We start from the raw sequence: 27,832 nt of genomic DNA on the forward strand, positions 1-27,832 counted from the left end.
AGTTATCCTAATTGAGACAATTCATATCAAATGTACTAATAATGGCACTATGCTGGAACTAAGCGTGAAAGTGAACGAGGGCTGCTATTCTCCGATTCTGCTTCTGGGCATCTTACAGGCATCTGTTTGGCCTTTGTATGAACAGGATGTTGGACTAGATGTAAGGATGTCAGAGAATTCTGACAAAAAGTTTCAAGTGTTTGTCTATGACCAGGAACAGAAATCAGTCAAGTGAATACGATCAGTATTCAATCACATAGTTTGTGCTTAAATCAGCAAACATGACTTTTCATCACTGTTTTAATGTTTCCTTTACACTGAAATGAATGTAAGTTGCATAAAGTATGTAGAATAGTGGGCAGCAAGTATTGGGTGGAAACCAAATTGCAGTGGAACAGAAACAGCACTGATTGTGGTGAACACAGGCCAGAACAGAAACTGCTGTCCAGCTGAGGTGGGCCTCTGGCCTGTTCCAGCAGGACTTTTCTTGTTTTCTAAGTTGGTGAGAGGGAGATTTGAAGTGCATATTGTCTTCTAGTCTGCGTTTATGTCCAGGAGAGAGAGACCGCACTGATTACAGCGAAAATCAGGTAAAACAGGCTTCTAAGAACCTAATCCCAATCTAGTGCAGCAGCAGAGATATATTGTACAGGCACTTCTGTAAGAAGTCAGAAAGCTTTGTGCCAAACATTGGCTTTCCCTTCCAAAGTGCTTGAGAGGGAAACTCTATACCTCAAAGTTGTAACAATCCCCAGCTTCGTCCAACTATTGATACCCAAGAAAAGCAAAATATGAACAGATGTGACACAACACTCCTGTCATAAGCACCCTCTTTTGCTCTTCTTCCTTACCTGCCCTACTCTTTGAGTATGTAAGATTGGAGAGAGCAGCATCAATGTACCTGTGTAAATCTTTGTGCTGTCCCTTCGTGGATCTCTCTGCAATCTTGGTACAACAGACCCAGGTGATGACATTAGGATTGCCCTCACCAGGTAGGCAAGGCTACTGCTAAGTTTTATGTAAAACTCTTAGTTGAAGCAGAAAAGCGCCTCTGCTGCCTTTTATTTGGTCTCCGCTAAAGTAGAGGCTCTTCTTTTGCCAAGGGCAATTTAGCAGGGTAATTTGTTTGAGACATGAAGCGTTTGGGCCCATTTTGTACAGAGATGCAGCACACTGGAGTAGCCTTGAAATGCCAAGGAAATTCACTTTGCAGCTCCTTGCTGCTCTTGCTCCCCAGATGAAGGGATGATGCAGCCAGCTGGAAACTGTGTGGTTGTGGCTTGGAGGGAGGGAAGGGCTGGGAGCATTAAAGCAACGCATCCCCTTGTTAGGTCAAACCTTCCGAAAGGTGACCGCAAAACAAACTGACTCCATTGTTCAGCATAATCACTGCTTTGAGCAACATGCTGCAGGACACAAAGAAGGGAAATTACTGCTTATCTACCAAAAACCTCTCCTGATTGCTTTTCTATGTGAAAAACCCTTGAGCAGAGAAGTCTTTTAACACCTTAGGAGTTTGTTATGTTCAGAGTATTTGCACATTTCAATTTCAAGAATCTGGACAGCTTTGGGTCTCTGCCTTTATCAGTCTTATGTCATATTGGAGAAATAATGACCTTCCAACAGAGAATTTTCTGAATTAAGGTGAAATGCAAGTGAAGGAAATCATATTCAGTGAATATAAAATATAATAAAACATAAAATAAAATACAGTCTTAGCAGACTGTTGATTCAGATTGCTGGTGCAAGTTTACACAGTCAAAGAAGTCTCTCTTATCTGTATTCCACAAGGGTCTGTGTTTGTATTAAAACCCACATGGATGCACATTTTTCCTGCCAGAGCTTTGAGGTCTCATTTATTTCTCCAAAGATCCTGTCATGTGTTTGGTTTTTCCCTAGTTTTCTCCATGGTGCTTGCTTTTGTACATTATAGTAGGAACTGCTGTGGTCTGACTTACCCTATCATATTTGTGTTAAGAGAGCTAATGCAGTGCTCTATGACTAGCCACCGCTCTTCGTAGCTCAGGTTGGCTAATGCTATGTTCTGTCACTATGTGTCCCTGTTTTCTGCCACGTGTTTAGCTGTAAGGACTCATGCACTGTGTTGTGACGCGCAACAACCAACAATACAAAGCATCTTGCGCTCCTAGCTAGAGAGCATCAACGTTTAAAAATGACATCTACAGGCCTGCTTCTCAATCCAAGAAACCAACCACAGAAAAACAGCCACATATTGATTGTGTAAACTCACTATGAATAATTCTAGAGGGATAACTGTGTTAGTTTGCTGCAGAAAAAACACTGTGGCTTTTTTCTTGCGTGGGAAGGGATTGGACAAGGTGACCTATGAGCCCACTTTCAACTCTGATTCTATGGCCCTGTTTTTGTGTAACATTAAACCACGGTTTATCACTACACGTATGAGTGTTGGACCCTCATCTTTCTACCTCCCCTTCTTCTGCCCAGGAGGGCTTCTGCCGAGTTTAGTTTTGCTGTCAAACAATCTTCGTCTAGCGTTACGTACAAGCCAGGAATCCTGGTTTACAACAAACAATAGTTGTTAAACAAGCCAACTTCAAGCTACGGTTTGTGAAGCTGGCTTATTTAACTAACTGTTGCAAACCAGGATTCCTGGTTCTTTTGGCCATGTAGGAGGAGGAACACGCAAGCCCTATACTTTGCTCAGGCCTACGGAGGTTCATCTCCATCTCCCTAGCTGCTAATCATACATAATCAATGTTTTATGCAGATGTCACCAACAAGTCCTTGAAAGCTAGCACATTTGTTGAGCCACAAGCTTCCGTGGGCCAGATCTCTCTTTTTCAGATGCACAAAGTATCATCGTCAGTTGTTATGCGGACCATGAAAGCTCATTTTGAGCAGCCACAGGGATAGCTTTGAGTAGCCAAATGTTAAAAAGCAGAATATTGGGTGACATTTTGTACTCAGTGTTGGAAACAACAACAACAATACATCAAATATAATACTGTAAGCATTCATAAGAAAAAAATAAAATACTATACACAGCCTTGATTCCCTATGGTGTGCATTGGTTGACTTAATCTGAGGTGGCTAATTTTGCTGGTGGCACCAATTATTCAGGGTGGTAAAAACAAAACAAAAAGGGATTGCTAGTAGATTAAAAAGGATGTCTCTAAAGTGAGTGAATGGGGATTAAAATGGCAAATGCAAGCAAGTGCAAAGTGATACATGCTGGGGCGAAAAATATACATTAATTGAGATAAATAACTGGCAGGGAGAGAGGGCTCATGGAGAATAGCTTAGTGAAAAGGTTGACCCAATATGCAGCAGCTGTAAAAAAGAGCTGAATTTCATGTCCAGGACTGTTAAGAGAGGGATTGAAAATAATATTTCCAATATTGTAATGCCTTTTTACAAATCTAAAAAATGACCACATTTGGGGTACCTTGTTCAATTCTGGTTACTGCACCCCAAAAATGATAGTTGTGCAACTGGGAAAAGTGCAAACAAAGCAAGCAGATTGAGGAAATGTTCCAATATTTGGGGTGTTTTGTTTTGTTTTTAAAAATGTGAGTTTGTGTGGGGATGTAATACAGTTATACAAAATTGTGCTTGGTGTGGAGGAAGTGGAGACAAAGAGGTTTTCCTCACATATTAGCACCTAAGGTCATAAAATGAAGCTGAAGATTGGGAGATCCAGGAGAGGTAAAAAGAAGTAATTCTTCAAATAGTGCAAATCACTGGTTTGACATCAACTGATGGGAAGTGCCTACAGAGGGTGGTGAATGCAGCACAAGATATTATGGGCTGTCCCGTGAATCCGCTGGATGAAATAGCGGAAGAGCATTGCCTCAGGAGAGTGAGGAAAATTCTCAGGGATGATTCACACCCTGGCCGGCACTTTCTTGATCTCCTGCCCTCAGGCAGAAGATATAGAAGCATGATTAGTTGCACCAACAGGGTAAAGAACAGCTTCTATCCGTGGGCTGTTAGGCTGCTGAATGAAAAGATAACAACAGGGCAACTGACTTTCGGGTTTGGTAGGTGTGCGTCAGTAAACAAGGGGAATTAAGACTAAGAGAGCTGAGGGGGGGGGTGCTCGTCTAATCTCACTGTATACAAGTTGTACAAGTGACAATAAAGTATTTCAACATTTCAAGTTAAACTACGGAATTTGCTTCCACAAGATGTAATGATGGAGGCCACCAACTTTAAAGGGGGATTTAAAGATTGATGGAGGATATCAGTGTGTGCTACAAATGGTGGCTACATTACTTCCAGTAACAGAGGCAGCATGCCTCAGAATGGCATCATGCGCAGGAGAGAGCTATTGTGCTCAGTCCGGCTTGGGAGCTTAGCAAAGCAGAATGCTGAACTAGATGGCATTCATCTGATCAGGCAAGCCTCTTCTTATATTCTTCAGTTCCTTTAAATCAGCTTTTATTTAAAACGGATTGTGTCTTTAATAATAATAATAATAATTTCAGCTTCCCTAAAGTTGGGTGCTATGTGAGTTCATTACACCCTGGATCTGTTCTGACATGACAGTCACTATTTAGCAGTGGCTGCAATTTCTCTGCATGACAGGAGAAAAAGCAATTATACGAAGTTATCTTTTTCATGAAGTCGGTGCTGGTCAGTAATGGGAAGACTCTCTAGTAATTTGAAAAACACGTTTTAAAATGAAAGAACTACGTATGCTGATACCTGAGTGTCATTACTGGGGAACCCAGGGGAATGAGACTCACTGGGGTCAACACAGCAGACAGGCATTTCTGAACATACATTGCTTTCACAGCACTATTATTTCTGGTTTGAGTCAGTTTCTACTGAACAATAGCTTACACTCCGCTATTAGCAGCTAGCAGGACACCAAGGAGAGGTTTTGCCGATTAGAAACGCAGGAGAACTGCCAAGTTCCTTCAGGCTTGCTGGAAGGTGAAGTACAGAATACCCCTATACTGACATGTTCTCACCCTGTGTCACAGAACATGTTTCTGATACGCAGCTGACCTCAGCCGGCTAAGTGCTGAGCCTGCATTAACATGTTCTCAGTCACAACCACAATGTATCTGTGCCATTGTTCTGCATAAAAGTATATACCTAGCTAAGCAGAGATTTTTAATGCACCTCAACCTGTCTTTTTGCTAATAAGCAGGGTGTCGCTTATCAGCTTCACATACCAGAAAGGCGAAGTGGCCTTGAAGAGACTAGAAGCTCCAAACTGACCACTTCATGTAACAGACTACCAAAAATGCAACATTTTGCATGAGACAGATGAAGAGTGAATTTATAAACTATCTGATGCCATGGTACAGATAGTAGACAGAGCGTATTTTTTGCAGACCAATTAGAAGTGAACATGGGGAGCCCACAAGCTGTACACACATTCTGTTATCCAATCATGTCGCTGAAAGGGATCGTTCATGAGCTAGCCATGTAAACAGAATGTTATAAAAGTTTCTTGAATTTTGTATTCAGGGTCCAGAATTTGGAGAATTTCTTTGGATCATTTATTCTTAATGCAGTCTGCAATAAATGTGAACTCTTTCCATGACGCTGCTGTCTTTCTTTGGCCAAAGGGAACCGACATATTTCCAGACCACCTTTATAGGGTAACAATGCTATTAGCATCCTCAAACAAAGACTCAGACTCCTTGGTGCCCTTTTCAAACATTTTCTTCCTGTAACACCAGAAGAGTTTGGATTTGATATCTCGCTTTATCACTACCAGAAGGAGTCTCAAAGCAGCTAACATTCTCCTTTCCCTTCCTCCCCCACAACAAACACTCTGTGAGGTGAGTGGGGCTGAGAGACTTCAGAGAAGTGTGACTAGCCCAAGGTCACCCAGCAGCTGCATGTGGAGGAGCGGAGATGCGAACCCGGTTCCCCAGATTATGAGTCCACCGCTCTTAACCACTACACTACACCAGTTCCTTGTTCAATATTTCTAGCAAGATTTCTATTCTCAAAATTATGCAGCAGCACTTCAAAAAATGAATGCATAAATGTTATTTATTCATGAGTGAGGTAGAGTGCTATATACCTTGAAAACTTGCAAATTTTGAAACAGTAGGAACAGTCTGATCTGTACCTTTCATCCAGTCCAGAACTGAGAAACCGGTAGAGTAACAACTGCAGCTTTATCATGCTGATATTTAGAATGGTGGTAGATTCTCTCTTAATGCACACTCCCCTACGTTCAAGTGAGGCAGAAGATCACTTCAAAGATCTCGCTAGGAGTGCCAGCTTGGCCCCGTGACCGTGGGTGCCGGGGGCCATGGGTGCCATGCAGCATGCATGGCCCTGGCACCAAAATTTGTGCTTGCCCAGCCCCTTCATGGGGAATTTTGTGGGTGATCGGGCACCCAGGGGCCCAGGGAGTTGGCACCTATGGATCCTGGTGCAAGCTGGTTGCATGGTGAAGTGTTGCTCAGCTACCCCATCAGCACAAGACCTGCTTTGTGTTCATATATCTCCCCTAACAGCTCTAAAGTTCAAGAAAGGGTGGGAGAGGAAGAGCCACAAAACCCCCACAAAGATTCTTTTAAAGGAAGCAGTTGAGATATGTGAAGAAAATTAAGCTACATTTAACCAAGGGAGACCTACTTGGAGACAAGGGACCAGCATTAAGCAACTGTTTCCTCCTTACCGGCCTAGGCCGCGTCTCCCTCAGAAAAGATTTCAAGTCTCCTCCAGCCATGAGTTCCAGCAGAATAAAGCGTGGCAGAGCCTGCAAGCTCACCCCAATGCAGCGCACAATATTCTGATGGTTGAACTTGCTGAAAAGGAGATGAAGAAACAGCTTTTAAATCAAACGGTAAATACTTGCTGGGCAGACTTGAGATCCTGATAGCTTCAGTTATTGATCTAGCCCAGACACCCCCAAACTCATTCCTCCAGATATTTTGGGACTACACCTCCCATCATCCCTAGCTAACAGGAGCAGTGGTCAGGGATGATGGGAATTGTAGTCCCAAAACATCTGGAGGGCTGAGTTTGGGGATGCATTTGCTTTGGAAAATGTTATTCCTTTTGAAGTGGTGTCATTCTTGTAAAACAAGGTAAAAACATGATTGTGTAGACAAGCCTACCCAGATACTTAGAAAGCTGGTGTGAATTTTAACCTGTTTTAATATTGTAACTTTCTGAATGCTTCAAGCTATTGCTGTAATTTTTTTCCTTGATTTTCTTCTTTTATCTTTTTGTGAACTGCTTTGTTTGTTTGTTTGTTTACAGTCAAGCATGTATAAATTTTATGAACTAAATAAGCCTAGCGGCCAAAGAGACACTGTGGGAGAATCTTGTTCCTGCTATAAACTCACCGGCTAGGCAACCCAGTCAGATGGGTAGGGTACAAATAAAACAACAACAACAACAATTCCTAGGCAATGCCCTCTTTCTCTCAGCTTCAGTCCCACCTCAGGTAATTTGGGGAAAATAATGCTGACCTATCTTAAAAAGTTGTTGTAAGAAATACAACAAGAAAAACCACTTTGAACGCTCTTAAAGCATTATATAAATGTTATGTATTATTGAGATGATTTTCACCTGCATAAAAGCAGTCCAACATTTTCCCCCACCCACTGCTTTTAATTCTGCTGAGGTTGAAAGGCCATTGATCAACTTGAATTAACACACCTGATTATTAGAGCTTCCATGAGGAAATCCAGCTCGTCTTGCTCTGAACAAACCTCTGGCAAAGTCTAGACAAGAAAGAAGCAAGAGGAAAAACGTGAACAAACTGTCCTTCTCATGGACCTGCACGGACCTATTATAGACTCCATTCCTCTCACAAGGAAACTTTACAGTTGCTGCCTTTCTTATTGACAGAGGCACTCTGTATTTAAGAGCTGTAAAACAGGCAGAAACCTGTTTTCCCATCACTCTGTCTCCAAGCAAGAAAAAAACTCCAGTTGTCTGTTGATGGAACCACCCACAAGAACGGCTGTAAACCTAGAAAGCATCAGAATGCAGAAGGGGAAGGGGCTGGAAGGCAACAGGAAATCATGCTATCGCTTAGAGCAGGCATGGCCAAACTTGCCCTCCAGATGTTTTGAAACTACAATTCCCATCATCCCTGACCACTGGTCCTGTTAGCTAGGGATGATGGAAGTTGTAGTCCCAAAACATCTGGAAGGCCAAGTTTGGCCATGCCTGGCTTAGAGGATCCTTTCTAACACCCAGATATTCTTCAACTAACTGGAGTTTTTAAAGATGTGCCTGGGAATTAAAAATCTACCATTGTGTTGAACTAAAAGTGATAATGATTTCTGAAGAGACATTCTAGATTCTTCAGTTTCCCCAACCTGCCATAATCAGGAGAAACCAAGATAGTGAACTCAGACATGTTGCTTTCATTTGATGAAATATGGCACCTAACCACCACCACGGACACTGGTCACTGGTTTTTCCACTTACTTTTACAGCCACTTGCAAGGGACTGGGGTCGCTGGGGATCCCAACCACCTGACCTTCGTACACCTCCCCAAAGGCTCCATGGCCTAAACCCCTAGACAAATCAGAAAATGGAAGGAGGATTAAAATACCACACATATCTCAATATGTCAATTTCATACAAAACAGAGAAAGGTTAGGCCTACGTAAATCCCTTGAATGCACACTGTCAAATGTTCATTTAGGGAAAATTCATTTAGGGAAAGAGAAAGAAGTTCTGCACCCCTGAGATTTTGTGTTGCTCATGCCTGCTTCCCGCTTTATGGCATGTTACAAACTGGTTACATGGAGTACTGTTAATGTAATGTTACCATTGGCACTAATAGACACTCCGCAGAGGAACTTGCCACTAGCAACACCCTCAACTCCCTTGTTAAGTGGCACAGATGCTGATGAAATATTCAGAATTTGTATTTATGCATAAATTTGTGGTGTTCCAACACCCTGAAGTCCACCCCAGAACTAAATCGCATTGTATATGTTTTCACTGTGAATTAATCATTTTTGGCTCCTAGAAAAAGGAAAGTTTTTTAAAAAAACAAAAAGAATAATCGCATAATGACACATTATACATTATGTTGACTTGCTGCTTCCAGACAACATCTCTGACCATTAGCTACTATGGCAATAAATCACCTGTACTTGGCCAACCCCTTAGTTACGCAAAGGCCTCATTAGTGCAACTTACCCATAATATATTGCTGCTTAAAAACAAACAAACCCCAAACCCCAACCATCTCTAACTATGGTATCTACTATGGCAGCTGATCACTTATACTTGAGTTATGGGAAGGTCCATTCTCCCAACAAAAAGGGAATATGCTGGGCTGCCTTGACTAAGATTAAAATAGCCACGGCTTGATCAGGATTCTGTAATGAAACTGTAATGTTGTGGGCAAGATTCCTGCATTGCAGGGGATTGGACTGGATGACCCCTGGGGTCCCATTCAACTGACTCTAAATGTAAGCAAGATGAACTGTTCCCCCCATCCCCACTGCTATAATACATTGTGCAGGGAGCAGGGAAGCAATATGGGCAAAATCCTATTTTCATATGCAGTATAGGACAAAGTGAGGGAAATTTGTAACAGCCCTGCTGGATCAGCCAAAGGCCTATGCTATTCTAAGGTCCTGTTCTCAAAGTGACCAGCCTATGGGAAGCCAGCAAGCAGGACTTGAGTGATCTCCCCACTTGTGAGTCCCAGCAATTGGCAGTCTGAGGCGTTCTTCCTCTGACAGTAGAGGTAGAAGACAAGTCATCAACTTCCGACAACTACTCTTCCCAGTCTTCCTCTTTTCCCTCTGACCACTCACTGTTGCCCCACCACCACTCCCATTCTTCCATTGGCGATTCCCCAGCTGGCTCCTCCCACCATTCCTCTCCATCCAACCAGTCCATGACACTGGTTGACTGCTTCTACTGCCCATTAGAATGAGATGAAAAGGGGAGGCAGAGTTGGGTACCACCTCAGTCCGCATCTTCAGATGATCTCATTCAACAGCTTCAAGTAGATGTTGACAAGCATGGCAGACAAGATGGAATTATTCTAGGGGCCCCAATAGCACAAACGTTGCAGCCCTTTCTGGAACTGGCCATCCAGCATGGTGCTCCCAGTTCCCAACCCACATAGCCCAATCAGAAGGGTTTTATGGTTGGTAGATGGACTCATAAGGATAACATGGATGATGGCATCAAAGGATGCTGAATGGTCCAAAAGAATCAACAATATCACACCCCTCCATCTTTATTGTGGCATAAGTCATCTACTGGGGATATTAAGGTGGTTTGCAACTGCTGACTACAGACCGTGGCCTTAGCATGTTGGAAGTGTACAATGGGAGTAACAAATTCTGCATGGCACCCCAGACTCACAGCAGAGTAATTGTGTGCCAAAGCTAAGCATGATTACTGTAGATGTTGAACAATTTTTATAAAGTGGGTTTTGGGATTAATTATTTAAAAGAATACAGAAAACGAGCAAATAAATAAATCATGCACCCTGTTAAGATAGATTTTCTCCTGTGTGCTCATTACACAAGTTTTGTGTCACTGCTCATTCCAGCCTTTGATTAATAAAAATATAAAAACGTTGTACGTGCAGCAGAGAAGCAGGCAAATCTCAGGAGGGCTTTGGGGGTCCAGAGGCAGAACACGGCCACTGGGGCTCATTGAGTTGAAGGCTCAGCGTGTTTGTATGTGGAGGTAGGTAGAGGAAGAAGGGGAGGAATGGAGCTATCACCCAATGTCTCACATGCACAGAGAGTTGCAACTGATTGGGTATATTTGTGCAGAAAGGAAAATATTGAAAGCAGGCTTGAAACACCACAGGAAACAGCAAGAAAAATAGGCAATAAACACAAAGCACAGAACAATGCAGGCAGGCTTCTCCTAGGGAAAAGACTGCATCAATAAAACAAATTTCATCTCAAAGAACATCGCCAATTACTATTCCAGAAATCAACATAAAAAAGTAACTAAGAGATGGATTTTATTTTTATTTTTTTGCACCTTAAGGGGCCATTAGGAGGAGATGACAGATTTCTGACAAGTGTGATGGACTGACTGTCTCAGAAGGAGGGGCCTTGCAAAACCTGTCTAGCTGAGTTTTATACTGATAACTTAAAAACCAATACTGTACACAATAGTGGAGTCATCAAATTGCCAACAGACTTGCTTAGGACTTTTCCAGGAAGCTAATTTAAAACCATAGGTAGGTTTTGCACAGGATTTTCTTTCAATAGCAATACTTGGGTCCTGGAATATTATGTTTTCCCAGGACCCAAACCATGATGAGTAAAGAAAGACAACACCCTGCCAATTGCTCTTGCAACAGCTGGTTGCAAACCCATAATACACAGAACAACTGTCCGGGTTGGTGGTCTGATGGAAATCAACGACGGGGAGCCTCATGCAGAGAAGCCAGGGAGAGGACAGCAACCTTATAGAATCAGCTTGAACCATACAAGCCTCTTGCTTTGCCTAATCCTTATAGGACTGATAGCAGGAATGCCTCCTGCAAGTCATCACCTGTGGTGGTGTCTCTGTAGAGACAAAAGTTCTCTTCTCCATGAAGCTTCTAGGGCAGCACAGGCAATAAGAGTCAAGCAGACATGGCGTGGGAGACAGGTGGTTGCATCCCCCCTGAGTTTTTCTTTTTACCTCTGTTTTCTCATGGTCTAAAATGCACAATTCCAGCTGGGACTAGCCTGGTAAGAGCTTGGCACTTGGATCCTGCCACATCATTAGACCTTTGGTGCCTGTGCAGCAGCAGCACATCTAAGCCAACAATCGTTGCTATAAATTTTATTTTTTGGCTCTTTGATGGATATTGACTGGTTCTAGTAAATGCTAGATGGCCTGTATTCTGTTCAATTGGTGGCTTTATTTCAAGAGTGCCACAGCATGTGCTGTGAGGAAGGCTGCCTCACACTAGGGAATCTGAACCGACAATTTAGAGATTTGCCCCCTCAAACATGGGAACAAGATCCACTGCAAAGCTGTTTCTCCCCCCCCCCCATGTTCCATCTGCGCAGATATAATAAATTAGGAGCTGTTTCTACCTTGTGTTTTTCAGATGTTTGATTAAGGCTCCTAGCTAGTTCCTTGGCTTTTTGTACTGCGCTATAATTTCTTACTACAGTAGGATCACACAGCATGTCATGCTCTCCAGTGAACAGGCATCACCACCTCACAGCTTTACAAGCTGAAATGACATTGTCATGATAGCAGCTACCAATTACTCTTGACACAGGAAAGTCATTCTTACTGGCACAGGGCCACCATTTTTTAAAAAGCCAAATGTAAAGTGCAGCACTCAATACCCTCCCCATTACTTCCTTCTTTCACTTCCCTGGGTTCTCTGTCATGCTCCAGATGGATTAAAACTTGGTGATTTCCTCACTGCCAGTGTAGGGCAATGTCAGAATGCAGTGCTCCCTGGGGCCCATCTGGGCCTAAGATTCCTTATTGCAGATGGTGTACTCTTGTTATTATTTTTATGTTATTTATTGAATTTATATACCACCCTATACTAAGAAATTTCAGGGCGGTTCACAGAACAAAATCAAAATATCAAACCACAATATAATCAAAATAAAAACAACAACCCAGTAACACCCTCCTCATCAAAGGGCTGGGTGCAACACATGCTTCCAACTTCAGACTTTTTCTTTGTTGCTCCTGTGGGTAGGGCTGGAAGCAGTGGGTGAAAATTGCAGGGAAGCAGACTTTGCCCAAACGTTAGGAGAAACTTCCAAACAGTAAGAGTTCTTTGACCTTGGAACAGAGTGCCTCTGGGGGTGGTGTGGGCTCCCCTATGATGTATCCTGAAAGGCCATTTATCAGAAATGCTACAGTGGCATCCTGCATTGCAGATGCTGCCCTGAGCAACCTTGGGCTAGGCGAAGTCCAGTATCCCTTCCAACTTCCAACTCTAGAATTCAATGAATGTACAAGCCCTCTCTGATCAACCTTTGGCATCTTCAGAACAAAGACGCTCAGATATCAGAACCGGCGAAGATCATCCACTGCTAGTTCCGATGGCATGATGCTGGATGGACTAGGTCTCTGCCTAAGAAAGTACCATTGTGTACCCACCTGAAGGGTAGATTTGCTTGCCCAGTGTAGCCTCACTAGGTTGGGCTTACTTGCACCTCCATTGGATGAAGGCAGGAGTAGCTTTTACAGGAAATAGACTGGGCCCTCTTCAGTTTGGCATGCTCACCGAGCATGAACAGTCCGGAGCTAAAACTCAAAACAGTGTGAACCTATTTCCTACAACAAACCATTAACTGAAAGCCAACCGTGCAAACAGTGGCAAGTGAAATTTAGGCACCCCCATCCTCGAGGTTGGAACACCATTTGAGCATTTTAATTAGTTAGACCCAATTAATTCACAGTTCAAACATATGTGTTGGACACATAAAGCTTCATTAAGGATTGTTATTTATAACTGAGATAGTTATAAGAGAGATAGTGTACCCATAGACTGTAATGACTCTCATGTAAAAGCATAAAGTTCAGAAATCTTTCTTCCCCACCTTCCCTGGCCTCCCCTGCCACTCAAATCCTTTGGGATGTGTGTATTAAAATGTTAACAACTTTTAATTCTAACTGCTTAATTGGTATGAATCAGCTGTTGTATTAAGTGTGAAATCTGACCATATTTGAGATTTTTTCGACCCCAACATATTTGACGGGCTTAATTTTTCTGCCTCTCAGTGAGGAATAGCCTTTTAGTGAAATCTTCAATTTGCATGTGTATTATTATTATTATTATTTAATGTACACAGGGGTTTGAGCATATGAAGCAACAACTGAATGTGAGGGGGCACACAAAGTTAGGGGGGGGAATATAACCCTCTTTTCTATACCCTTATAGGGTCAGCTACAAATCTAAATACACAGATAAGGGTTAAAATTGACTTTCTCCTATTGGAATTTACCTTAACTTGCTAATGCTTTCCATCTAAATCCAGATCCATGTTAGACTGGCACTGCTATATCTGGGTTTTCTAGTGCCTGGCAGAGCAGATGCCTTTGCTGGTGTCACTTTTATTGTCAGAGACCCAGTCACAAGCACTGGCAGAACCTCCAAAAGGTCACTGCGCCAGATGTCAGTGCTGTCTAAGCGAGCCTGGGCAAATTATAGCCAGTGCCTGAGGAATTACTGAGCTTTATATATGATAGCTCTTTGGATCATCCATAGGAAGCAGGTGCCAAACTTTTCTCCCTACCTGTCAGGCTGAACAACCTGAGGGGAGGGCAGAGATCCAGCTTCCATCCATTCTCCACTATCTTTACACCCAGAAGACCATTGCCACAGCAGCAGTGGTCTTGCATGCTTGTGAATAAAGATGAGTGTGTGATACTGCCAAACAAAAGGAGAAGGCGCATGTGTGGATCTGCTCATGCACATTTGCCGCAGAGCGCATCTGAGCATAAAGGAGTCAGAGAGGCTGGTTTACCTTATCAAAGAGATATTTTTCCGGGGCACCTCTTTGAGGTCACTAATGGATGTAGTCTTCCCTGCAAAGCAGTAATTGGGGTTGTAGTCAGTCATAATGGTGGAGGTTCGCAGCTTGCTCAGTTTATACTCGGGGCTCTGTAACTCCATCTGCATAGCTTGAAGTTCCTGGTGCTTCCGACGGTACACTAGAAACAGAGCACAGTAAGTTAGGGGTGTGGGCTTTCATCCGAGTGTACCTTGAAAAGCAATTTGCACTAAGAGCTCTGGTTACTTCTACGCCGCTCAGTCTGAAGCTGGGGTTTCTTTTCAGCTTTGAAATTAAGATAGGAGGCGATGTAATACTTGTAGTTCATATGAGGCAGACAATCAAGTGCTGATGGATAGTTAGGGCCCATGGAGTTCTGTGCTGTGCTGCTTAGGGAGACCACCACAGAGTGACTGCCAAGGCAAGGTGTATGGGAGGGGTGCTGTGGACACACCAACAGTCGGTGATTAGCCAAGTGTCAGTCAGGCTGGAATCCACTCTCCAGGCCGGCACGAGGCCAATTTGGTGTTGCGCTGGCCTGGGGAAATACATGCCGGATGTCCCATGTCAGATCATGGGGCACAGCAGGCACCATCCCACAAAGGCGCCCAACCTCAGAGATAAGTGGGGTTGAATGTTGAATGATATCACAGCATGCCACAACTAGAGGCATCCATTCATGTGGTGCCCGCCCTGTGGAAGATTGGAACTGCCTCACTCCTTGGTGCACCATCATGGATGTTATTTGCAACCACATTTATTTTGGAATGCATGTGGTACTTCTTCCTCATGTCTCTCTCTATCCACACACACACACACACACACACACACACGCCCAGTGTCAGCACCCAACTTTCTCAGAGAGCTGCCAGGGCCACAGCAGGGCCCACACTAGTGCCAACCCTGGGTGCTGGGTCTGAGAGCCTCCCAGCATGTAAAACTTCCTCTAGTACCCCAGAGTGCATGATGGCCCATTTAGTTGTGAAAGATTTTAAATTTCAACCAGGAGCCCATGGATGTAGGTAGTGGCGCCTGCCCTGTGGAACGCCCTCCCGTCAGATGTCAAGCAACTATTTTACTTTTAAAAGACATCTGAAGGCAGACCTGTTTAGGAAAGCTTTTAATGTTTAATGCTGTATTATGTTTTTAATATTCAGTTGGGAGCCGCCCAGAGTGGCTGGGGAAACCCAGCCAAATAGGCGGGGTATAAATAATAAATTATTATTATTATTATTATAGGTACCAAAAAAAGAAAAGAAAAGAAGAAGTAACCATCACAAATACTCTTACAATGCATTTCTTTTTATACCCCACAGGGCCAAAGCAGATGTGGCATTTGTCAGGTACTTTGGGCTTCATGTAAAGCTGTTGTTTGCTATACAAATGAGTGGTATATCCCCTCCCCTGAGCTGGATCAGAACCATAACATGGAAGGAGGAGAGGGCTTTAACCCTTTCCCCCTGCAATGGACCTGATTCGATTCAGCCCTCCCTTGAAGTTTGCAAGTGAAGGAAAGGCCTCATTAGTGTCAATAAGGGATTTCCTCCCATTGAAAATACCAGGTGCAAGGCTATAGACTCAGGTCCCTATCAGACTCAGGGTGTGGGGTAGGGTTTTTGCCAGCTATTTGCAAAAGAAAACAACAACAACAAGAACAAGAACAACAACAGTGCAGGACCAAACTGCGTGAAAGTTGTGTCTAGCTCTTAATTTGCCTTCCACAGAAATGCCTTAGTTCTCCCCAGTGTAGAAAACTGAAACGGGGCTCTTGCAGAAAGTGTGTGGACTCTAGTGCCCATCAATATTAGTGACGCATGTGATCTGATTCACATGGAGCACAGAATAAATAAATATTTGGGAGAAGAATTTTGGAAGGGTTTTAGACCTAGTTTTCTTTACTAATTTTCTGGTCCTTTCCTGCCCTTGAGAGTGTTTTAAAGGGGGCAACTAACATTTTGTGGATTCCAAACTCATCCATCAAGTCCTTGTTTTAACCTTTCAAGTTCCTGTGGGAGCATTACATGCCTAGGGGGGAAAGTACAAGACTAGAATTAATTGGAAAGGCAAAAAGTTACTTTGAAAAAGTAATTGGAGCTGGGCATGAGAGTTCCCACAGCATGTTCTTGACTCTGGGCAGATTAACACAGTACTGCAGTACTTGTACTGTAGTTTCAGCTCTATATCTATTCCAACAGATAAGTTACTTTGCTGTGTGCAAGGGGTGGAGGGAAAACTGATGGAGTGAACCTGTTGTAGTAATAGGAGCAGGGATTTGAGAGCCTATTATCACGCCTCCACATTTCTCCTATCGCAAGACTCTTGCTTTTAAGAACTATGCAAAAGACTCCTTCAGGATTCCAAGGCAGAAGTGCAAGATGTGTATGTCCAAGAGGGGAAATTAGTCCTGCAACACAAACATGCAGCTTCTTTGTAATTTTTAACAAAGTAATGAAATTTAATGTGTGCTTGATTAGTTGGTTTGTTAAGATGAGGAATGGCCATTTGGTTGCTTGTGGGCCTGATCTAGTCCTTGTTGTTGTTTAGTTGTTTAGTTGTGTCCAACTCTTCGTGACTCCATGGACCAGAGCACGCCAGGCACCCCTGTCTTCCACTGCCTCCCGCAGTTTGGTCAAACTCATGCTGGTAGCTTCGAGAACCCTATCCAACCACCTCGTCCTCTGTCGTTCCCTTCTCCTTGTGCCCTCCATCTTTCCCAACATCAGGGTCTTTTCCAGGGAGTCTTCTCTTCTCATGAGGTGGCCAAAGTATTGGAGCATTAGCTTCAGGATCTGTCCTTCCAGTGAGCACTCAGGGCTGATTTCCTTTAGAATGGAGAGGTTTGATTTTCTTGCAGTCCATGGGACTCTCAAGAGTCTCCTCCAACACCATAATTCAAAAGCATCAATTCTTCGGCGATCAGCCTTCTTTTATGGTCCAGCTCTCACTTCCATACATCACTACTGGGAAAACCATAGCTTTAACTATACGGACCTTTGTTGGCAAGGTGATGTCTCTGATTTTTAAGATGCTATCTAGGTCCTAGGTCCTAGATCTAGTCCTAGAGGTTCCTTATCTAGTCCCTAGAAGCAAGACCAAATTTCATTACTGTGATGAACTCAACTAGATGGCCTTAGGCCAGATACTCTCTCTCACCCTCAGCTCCCCATCTATAATAGTAATAATAATAATAACTTTATTGTACTCAGCCCATCTGATTGGGTTGCCCCAGCCACTCTGGGTGGCTTCCAACAGAATATAAAAAACATATGATGCATCAGACTTTAAAAGCTTCCCGGTACAGGGCTGCCTTCAATTGTCTATGGAAGGTCGGATACTTGTTTATCTCTTTGACATCTGGCAGGATGGTGTTCCACAGGGCGGGTGCCACTACCAAGAAGGCCCTCTGCCTGGTTCCATGTAACTTCACTTCTTGCAATGAGGGAACTGCCAGAAGGCCCTTGGAGCTGGACCTCAGGCTGAAGCCCTGTATACAATACAGTGTACTATAGTGCTGGCCTTCTTTGCAGGGTTATTTTTTAAAGATTACAAACAGCACAATGTATTTGAAGGATGTATTTGTTGTTGTTTTTGCACTTTTAACTGTGAGGAAAACTGGCATCACCCGCCAGCTAGCATCACCCAGGGGTATGATTTGAACATACACACCAATATCTTTGAAGTAATGATAATGATAGAGATTATGATCGCACCATCAATGTTCATGGCACTTCACAGAATGCAGAAGGAATGGTCCATAACCAAGAATGTTTAGTCGTCTATAATTTGACCCAGACAGACAAAAGAGAGCCTTTTAGGGAAGCAGAGGCAGGGATAAACCGGATGGGGTGGGAGAATTATAGCAATTTGCTAAAGCCTGCTCAAGTGATTTTCTAGCTGAAGCGGGATTTTAACACAGGTCATATACAAACAGCCTACTTAACTAATCTATAAGGAGACAGCCAGAACACAACATGTGTGCTATTAATAACTTTTAAAAAACCTGAGGACTGCAATAAATCACTCCATCAGTCAATAAGCCAACCAATCGATACATTTCTCACTCCTTTAATTTAGTCCATTCCCTTAATTCAGCCCACTATGTGCTGCGTTGGTTGTATGTGAAACTAGGATATTCTGCAGCTCAGATAAAGCTCAGTTCTATAACTGGGCTCCTCTGCTGTATCAACAGCCATTTACAATGGTCACAACGGCAATAATTCTTGCTATGCCATTCAGGTGATTAAGGCCGGAGGATGCACCACATTCAGTGAGTATTGCTGATTTCAGCATGTTTTGGGTCAAGAAGGAACTCACCTATCATGATCCCAGAAAAGGCTAGAATCAGAGCAGCAACGAGGGCAGATGTCACTACAGACAAGACCAAGGAGAGGGAAGGATTCTTCGTAGGCAGTACAGGCTCAGCTGGAACAGATGTGCAAAGACAGAAGGCATTAAGTTGTTCTCAGCAGCCTGCGGTAGTTGCAAAATACCTTAAAAGAGATATAGACTATTAAGGTCTCTTCATACATTACATTTTTGGAGTGTAACAAGGAGGTTTTTGGTTTTTTAAAAAGAAGCTTACACCTAAAAATGCAATGTGCAACAAACAGGTGTTTGAAAACACACAATTCATGCAAGAATGGGGACTGGCTGCAGCGCCTACTGAGTGCACATTCAGTTGCAAATCCAGCTTTGTTATTGTATCATGCATGAAATTGTTTGGTTAAGCCAAACCATGGCTCAGTGCAGGTACACAAGCATGCATACTGCTGGGGAGAAGATCGCCGCTGCTTCACTCCTGCCTGGTCGTTCTGCTGTTGAGCCACATTGAGCTAGACCATGGTTTGGCTTGGTGTGCCATCCAAATCAAAGCTCAAGGTTGGCCCGCTCAGGAAATGAAGTGGTCAACTCAGGTGGCGGATCTGGGCCCCAGGAGTGTGCTGCTCATCACTGCTGCCTTCCTACATGAGTGTGCCCCCACCTCCTCCTCTTCTGCCATGGGTGCCCCCCACTGCTGCTGCTGCAAATACACTCTGCTGCAGACACCCCCCCCTATGGTGGTGGTGGGCAGTGCCAGATTTAGGTATAAGCTAAACAAGCTATAGCTTAGGGCCCCACTCTCTTGGGGCCCCCCAAAAAAATTTAAAGGAAAAAACAACTGTATGTACATTTCCAAAATATAAGATAAAAGACAAATAAAATAAAACCTACATACAGCAACAGTGGCAAATGGCTTTAGATATATATATATCAGGTCCATAAATTACCGTATAGCATATATTCAACACAAAAAACAGCGACAATATGTTGTTGACAAAGGACAGCTGGACATATAAAGGGCCCCATTACCTTCAGTAGCTTAGGGCCTCATCAAACCTAAATCTAGTCCTGGTGGTGGGTATGTGCCTACAGCAGAGGCAGCAGTGGCAGCGGTGATGGGACATTTTGCCTCAAGTCTGCTGTTATTGTTGCTATTGTGTTATTTTGTATTTAAATTGTTTTACATTTCTTTATTGCAAACCGCCCTGGGAACTTTATGTGATGGGATGGTACACAAATATCAATCAATCAATCAATCAATCAATCAATCAATCAGAAGGATTTTTTTTAAAAAATAAAAAATAGTGAACAATCTTCCACTTCCACTGCTGTATTATCTAATTTAACTCAGAGCTGAAACTGGCAGCTGCTTTGCATTTTGGGCCTGCCAATTTAACATTTTCTCCCTCTCAGCTTTTATGGCTTTTCTTTCATATCCATTGAGTGCCAATGTTAATTTCCTGGTAGAAAACCATCTGTTTCAATGGCTTGATCTTAATTGAGGCAAGTGGAACAATGGGCCATTGGAGGGTCACAGTTCCAGGAGAGCTGATTGCAGCAGAGGTTCACCCTGCTTTCTGCACAATGTAAAGATAGCAGATGGAATGAATGGGAGGGGCGGAGACAAAATACAGAGCCATGTGGCGGGAAGGCAAAGTTTGCTGTGGTATCTTAGGAGCTTCTTGGTTTATTATGCAGTGTTGGGAACACAAGCAGGGTTATTTTTCATCCAGAACTCACTGGAACTCAGTTCCTTCACCTCTCAGGTGGGCACCAAGGCCATTACAAGAAAATAAGGGAGGCATTCATGGTGAGTTCCAGCACCTCTTTTTCAAGAAAACTAGCACTGAGCACAAGAGTTCAGAAGCAGAGGCTGATTTCACTGGACAGCACTGATGAAATGAAGTGAAATTTTAGCAAGTGGCATATAGGCTGTGAGGGGATATAATATTCTGACAGGTAGAGAATTTTAAAGGAACCCACTGCAGGAAGCAGAATAGGTACACTCTCATACTGAGATATTTTCAAATAATGTCAAATAATTGCACCACAGTAGAGGTAGCATACTTAGTACGATGGTTAATCTAACCTTCTTGAGGATTTTTTGATGATTTGCAGCCCAGCTGCAGATTGAAGAGTCTTATAGAACAAGTATACATTTGAAAACGTAACCCCCGCCCCCACATTGACCACATGCAACAGGTTCATATTACAAAAGGGATATGGGGCTGTGCTGCTGGTCCTGCCTCCAACGACATGCCCACCCACTCCCCTCTCAGCTCCACTCCTCTGCAATGAGAATAGGTCTGAAGGGGGAAATGTCTCATGGAGGCTCCTCCACGGAATCACCAATGGGTGCAGAGCTCCCAGTCACATAGAGGAACCTTCACAGGCACAGCTGCCTCCCTCTTCAAACTTCTGCTCAACACACAAGAGAAGGAATGGTGAGGAAGCCCAGAAGATTGTGCGAAATCAGTGCGGCAGCCAGTAGCACAACCCTGCTTCCCATCTGAGCTAAAGTAGGCCTTTCCTGTCCGGCTTCTTACCTATGCAAGAGACACCATCATCAGCCAACACATACCCGAAAACACATATGCAAATAACCTCCTGTGTCTTCATATCAATGTGGCACATATCGTGATCACAGTGGCTACAGTTCACATGCACTTTGATTTCGACTTCACCGTGCCCATCTGTCACTAGGGAATGGATGAAAGAAATATTACTAATTTGTGATCTAAGTCAAACGCTCACCCAAAACAGGGCACAGGCACACCCATAAAAGATTTGTAAGCAAGACAATGGTAGACTACCAGCTGACCTGAGGTGGAATGAGCTGAGGGGCCTTTGCTATTGTGTATTAGGCAGCCTATTATCAAGATGTTCGTACAAATATTATTACCCCGTTGCTTAGAAGAATGCCCAGTACTTCTAGTTTGGAATCGTCCAGTTTATTAGAAGGCGGAAAACTAGAGATTATAGCAATAGTCGCAAAATTTTGCATGACAGTCTTCAAAATACACCAGTCGTGTTTACCCATTGGATCTATATAGCCTTTTCATCTTTCCTTTAAATTACTTTCCAGTTAAAAAACAATTCTCTGTCCTGGCTGCCTTCCGGACGAGTTCCCCTGAGGTAATTGGGGGGGGGGGGGCTGAAAGCAAGTGACTACCCCAATATGATCTCTATTACAGCAGCCTCCTCACTCTGAATCTCTTCCCTCATCATCATTGCAGAGTAAGATGGGGGTGTCTGTAAAGGGAAGACAGCTTCACATACAAACTTCTGGACTCACTGATTCAAGAAAAGAAACCCTATGTTATGTCAGGAGCAAGATTTGCTGTTGTTTGGCCTGAGGTATGTACAAGTTATTGTCTTCTTTAAAGGCTTTCGCCATGCCCAATTTAGCACCTTAAGAACTTTCAGATTATTCCAGACATATTGCCCATATTCAATCTAATATAGCCCTTCAAAAGTATTCAGATATTTTACAAACACATAACAATCACTCTCGCTGGCTGATTAAAATACCTTTTAATGCAGGGGTGTACAATGAACCATAATAATTATTAATAAAAGATACACCATCTTCTCCATCCATCTCAGGGTCATTGTTTTCTGCTGCATTGCCACCTACAGAAAACATGAAAACACCTTAAAATATCATTGTGATGCCAAGGTTTTAGAAGAAAAAAAATAACACAACACATATAAAAGAACAACAAAGAGTCTTGTGGCACCTTAAAGACTAACTAATATATAGCAGCATAAGCTTTTGTGGGCCCCAGATTCCACTTCATCAGATGTGGGTTAAGTAGATATATATACCCTGAGTACAGAGAGAAGAAAAATACATACACCACATTTTAGCAAACTGTAGCCCCCAAAGCCAAGCAATACGAGAGACTGTCGCAGATCTATCACAGTTGCACACAGAGGACAAAAGAATACAGAATCAAATACATGGCTGTGATCCATTCCTGACTGTCCCACTCTCATTTAATCTCTTTTCTATGCAAGAGAATGGGCACAAACAACATTTCTAAAATGACAGAGAGTCTTGTTGCACTTGACAAGGTTTACATATTTTGTTATGGTATGGCATAAGCTTTTGTGGGCTATAGCCCACACCATCAGATCAGTGTGATTTTTTTCTTTCGGAAGGCACCATATTTAGTCACATGGAAAGGAAATAATAGAATTGTCAAATCACAGAATTGTAGAGTTGGAAGGGACCCTGTGGGAAATCTCTCCATATATTTAGGATCCTACCCCATGCATCTGACGAACTGGGCTCTAGTCCACAAAAGTACACGTCGTAAGAAAATGTGTTAGACTTTAAAGTAGCACAAGGCTCTTTGTTTTTGCAGCAACAGATTAACACAGCTAAGCCTCTGAAAATTTAAAAAATGGGAACACTCAGAAAAGAGTAGGGGCCCATTTTTATGTCTCAGGACATTCAATAGTAAGATGTCAGAGCTGCCTTTTTCCAAATACTTTTCAAAGATGGATTCCAGCAATAATATGCTGAGCTGGAATTCATTAGTAAATCTCACTCTGCAGAATTTCAGCTGTACACTATGGAAAGTCGCTGCCATTTTTAGGCATCTTTTTTACCCAGTTGATTGTGCTATGCCAATTGCTTACCAGTGGGACTGCATCTCATGAAGTGGGCTCTAACCCCAAAAGTTTGTGCCACAATATTTGTGTTCCTTTAAGGTGCTACAAAACCCTTTGGGACAGAGCCAGATTAAGTTAGTTGAACTTTGGTTCCACTGAAATCACTGGGCAAATTGATCATGCCTAAAGCCCCCGTTGATTTCAATGGGAATGAAGTTAAACTAATTTAGTCAGGATATAAGACATGGTTGTTGTTTTCTGCAGCAGACTAGCACAGCTACCCTTCTGGTATTTGTCACTACAGCAGGTAAAGGAAAAATACTAATTACCAACTCTACAAAATAAAGAACATCTGGCAGAAAAAGGACAATCATCTGGCAAAATATTAAGTGACTACTGGGTCATTTTAAAGAATTTCAGTTTAATAAGTGGTTTGAATGAAGCAAATGAGTATTTCAGCACAATCCTGGGGAGATCCATTGAGCAAAAAGATTACAGTTGTGGGGGGTGGTAAACTGCTTTCAGGTTGTTGCTTTGTGACAATCAAGCGGTGTATAGTTTTAATGAAATAAATAAAAATCTTCACCAAGTTGTTTGAGTGACAGATTGAAAATGCTGGCATGTGCAAAAGTCAAACTGCTGTTCAAGGCATAGCAATAATCAGGTAAGTTTTCTCTTTTATCATGTTGAGTCTATGGTAGCTCATCTTTGGCAGATGCCATACATCAGGTATAGCCAAGGTGATGCTCTCTAAAGATGGTTGGGCTCCAACTCCCATCAGCCCCAGCAAGAATGACCAGTGATCAGGGATGATTGGAGCTAAAGTACGACATCTGGAATGCACCACATTTGCTATTCTTGTCATGCAGATCCGGGGTTATTACTATGTACAGTACAGATTCCTTTCTTGTTACCCATTCTTAAGCCTGCCTAAACCAAATAATCAATCTACCAGTACCAAGAGTGCTATTTAATTTTAATCTCCTCTGAAGAAAGGCAGGAAATGAAGAGGAAAACACATCTGAAAATTTAAATAATCGTACAAGGTTATTTTCAATTCTATTTTTCAGAAGCAGCATATATAATACACATGCAGTTCAGTAAGATTTTGAAATCATTTGCTTCCTCCAGTGTTCTCACATATATAGGTGGGTTCCCCCCCAACCATTTTGAAGTGGCAAACAATAGGATGGAGTCACTACAAGATGATTTTTGTTCTTGCATGAGGGATCATCTGAATGCTTCAGTACCTCTCAGCCATGTGTCGAGAGCAAGACATGCCACATTCTGGTCTAAACAACATTTCGCGTTTCCCAGGATTTAGCACATCCAACATGTATCTGAGATGTGCCAGCATTCAAATAACCAACCAGCATGCATAAAACAAAATTACCTCATGGTGATTTCTCCACAGCTGACACCACATCCATCACATGTTGTTCCCAAATAGGAAACTAGGGACCACCACAGATGAGAAGATTCAGGATGGCCCAGAAGATTGGAAGACAGGTAGTGAAAATTATTGTCCACCCAGTGATTTGAATTTTAGGCTCTGACAGCTGTCATAATAGGCCTTCAATACTGCTGTTGCAATTGACTTCTCTGGCAACTGGCAACCATCTGCAATGGAGTCAAGGACTGATTGTGAAGACTGAATTACTTGCCTTGTCTAGAGATCAAAGCCAATGCATATTTGTGGCACAACAGTCTTCAGGCAAAAGTACCTTGATGCCATAAAGCACAGCAAATGCCTCCTGCTACTATTTCATCATTCATAAACACAAAACATCAAGAGGACACCATCATTAGTCAAAATTCACAGCAAGACCTTGAAGGTTGATGGCATGTCCTTTTGAAAGAACTTCCCACCATTCAGGACTGGTGCTTTTGGTTGCTTTTGCCAAGAGTTATTCAACATACACTATGCGACCAGCACTAACTGGTGCATAGGCTAATAAGTACCAGAGCAGTTTGGCACAGCTGCAGTGTAAATTGCAGGGACTTGATGCCAAGTCAATCAATGCCAAGCCAAATACCATACCCCCCCCCCAAAATGGATAGGGGCGCCCCTGTCATTGTGCAACTCCCTTTGGCTCTGCATGTGTCCAGGGCAAATGTATGCAGCTGGAAGTGTGCTGTACTCATGCAAGTTCTCTGTGTGATCTAGAACCCTGTATGATCAGGGTTCTAAATCGTGTTGGGAGCCTGCGCTAGTGCAGCAGGAAGCCCACTTGCCCTGAATAGGTAGGAAGCCAGAAGGATTTGTGCAATAGCAGGGTGGAGCCAAAAGCATGGTCCTACAGCCCCTTTGTCCTCGTGTTGACCGTCTAGGCAAGTAACACCTGAATAGAGCTTGCATCATGTTAATGTTCATCTAGCATTAAAAGGCAACATATACACAGGGGGTCAAGAATGCTACACAAGCCTCCCGCCTCATCAGCATCTATAGCTGGAAATACTAAACTTCATATTCTAAATAAACGAGACCAAAATGGATAAGTTGTGCAATTCAATGCTGCACAACTCGATTCCATGGAATAATTTGCTTTTTCAAAAAAAGTAAAAACAACAACACCCAGACCAAACAACAAGGAGTGAAAAGAACACCAGGGGCATTGTGCAGGGAAATTAAGTGTGCTCATAATGAGGTCTGAAAGCTGCAGAGGCACCTTCCATGTAACCAGCTGAAGCCCTTCAGACTACCTCCTCTCTGCCCTCTGATCCTTTAGCACACCTTTAAACTCTTTTTCTATAGGTATGAGGGTGATAAACTTTGGGGAAGAGGGCACATATGAATCGGGATGCCCAGAATTCCAAAAAGGGACCCCATTATAGCAATGAATAGATTGGTACAACCTTGGCCATGCAGATTCTTAGACCCCCCGTGCGTTAACACTTAGCACTACATGACATTCAAATATACAGATAGCTATCGATGCAAATAGAGATATGCCAGGTATAGGGAAATTTTGTTTCAGCAAAATTTTGCTAAGCATTAGCACTAAGGGAGGGGAAGGGACACCTTGAACACGAAGCCACTTTACCTATATATCCTCCGCCTCCTCCACCTGAGGAGCACCCCCCTCCACCCCCTCCGAAACCCCCTCTTGTCTCCCACCCCCACTTCTTCATGGCCTGGGGGCAGGATTTTCCTCCGGTAGCGCCTTCCAGCAAGGATTTTCCCGACCAGAGGAAGGAAGTGTTATCATTCCAGCCACCTCCACCACCTGCAGTTTAAAAAAGAAGAAGAAGAAGAGTTTGGATTTGATATTTATCACTATCTGAAGGAGTCTCAAAGCAGCTAACATTCTCCTTTCCCTTCCTCCCCCACAACAAACACTCTGTGAGGTGAGTGGGGCTGAGAGACTTCAAAGAAGTGTGACTAGCCCAAGGTCACCCAGCAGCTGCATGTGGAGGAGTGGAGACGTGAACCCGGTTCCCCAGATTACGAGTCTACCGCTCTTAACCACTACACCACACTGGCTCTCCAAAAGGGAAAATGGTTTCAGTAAGTTCCCGTTGCATCCATAAAGGAGAAACTCAGCTAGGGTATAGGTTCCTTACAAGAAAGTACAGAATTTGTGGAGCACAAGTCTCATCTACACTATGTATATACTTTTTTAAAAAAGCGTTTAAGTGCTATAACAATAATTTATTTCTTTTACTCCTCTCCCCCATATGACTGGGTTGGCCCAGCCACTCTGGGTGGCTTCCACAAAAATACAGAGGGAAAGGTGCACGGCAGGGAGGGAAGAACCACATCAAACATTAAAAGCTTCTCAAAACAGGGCTGCTTCAGATGACTACAATTTTTTTTATAGTTGTTTAACTCTTTGCCACAGGGTGGGTGTGACTACCAAAAAGACCTTCTGCCTGGTTCCCTGTAATTTCACTTCTCACAGTAAGGGAACCACTAGAAGACTCTCGGAGCTGGACTTCAGTGTCTGAGCTGAACGATAGAGGTGGAGATGCTCTTTCAGGTACACAGGGCTGAAGCTGCAGCTTCCTCTGAAGTAGTATGTATCAGAATGAACGAGCGGGGGAGTTAGTTGCTGAAAATTCATTGCCTCTCTTTCAATGGAGGCTCAATGGAAACCTGACACACTTAAACCTGTTTTTGTGCAGTATCAGTCAAAGTGTACACATGCCTTTGATGCTGGATTGTGGAAGGTCAACATGACATTATGGTGCCAATAGGACTGGACCTGCCATGTACCAGGATGACGAGGAAACAGATGAAAGCAGAAATTGTGCCTGAATGCTGCACCAAGACTTTTAAAGTGTCAAATCTAGTGTATCTTTTGCTTTAGGTAGCAAAATGTCTTGGTCCAACACTGGCCAACAAAGGCTTTCTTTATATCATAACAGTAATATGGGAACACATATAGTATCCTCTCCGCAAATGACAGGTTAATCCAGAAGTTGGGCTAACAAGGGGAGAAACTAAAGCTTACTTGCA

At 43.1% G+C, this 27,832-nt stretch overlaps 1 protein-coding gene across 3 annotated transcripts in view; it reads right to left on the minus strand.

Moving 5' to 3' along the window:
- Positions 1-27,832, minus strand: part of ALK (ALK receptor tyrosine kinase) — a 599,157-nt gene that overhangs the window by 13,521 nt on the left and 557,804 nt on the right. Inside the window, exons 16-23 of one of the 3 annotated variants that reach the window (XM_083496014.1) lie at positions 26,418-26,600; positions 22,285-22,386; positions 21,300-21,452; positions 18,748-18,855; positions 14,407-14,593; positions 8,404-8,494; positions 7,624-7,688; positions 6,635-6,764 (exon numbers count right to left, since the gene is read on the minus strand). In XM_083496014.1, coding sequence (XP_083352140.1) covers positions 6,635-6,764; positions 7,624-7,688; positions 8,404-8,494; positions 14,407-14,593; positions 18,748-18,855; positions 21,300-21,452; positions 22,285-22,386; positions 26,418-26,600 — 1,019 coding nt within the window. Of the gene's footprint in view, positions 1-6,634; positions 6,765-7,623; positions 7,689-8,403; positions 8,495-14,406; positions 14,594-18,747; positions 18,856-21,299; positions 21,453-22,284; positions 22,387-26,417; positions 26,601-27,832 lie in introns of those variants that run through there. The other 2 variants (XM_083496015.1, XM_083496016.1) reach the window with 2 other exon arrangements.

The sequence above is a fragment of the Podarcis liolepis genome (genome assembly GCF_965112155.1).
Source record: "Podarcis liolepis genome assembly, chromosome: 3".
In the NCBI taxonomy this organism is placed as follows: Eukaryota; Metazoa; Chordata; class Lepidosauria; order Squamata; family Lacertidae; genus Podarcis; species Podarcis liolepis.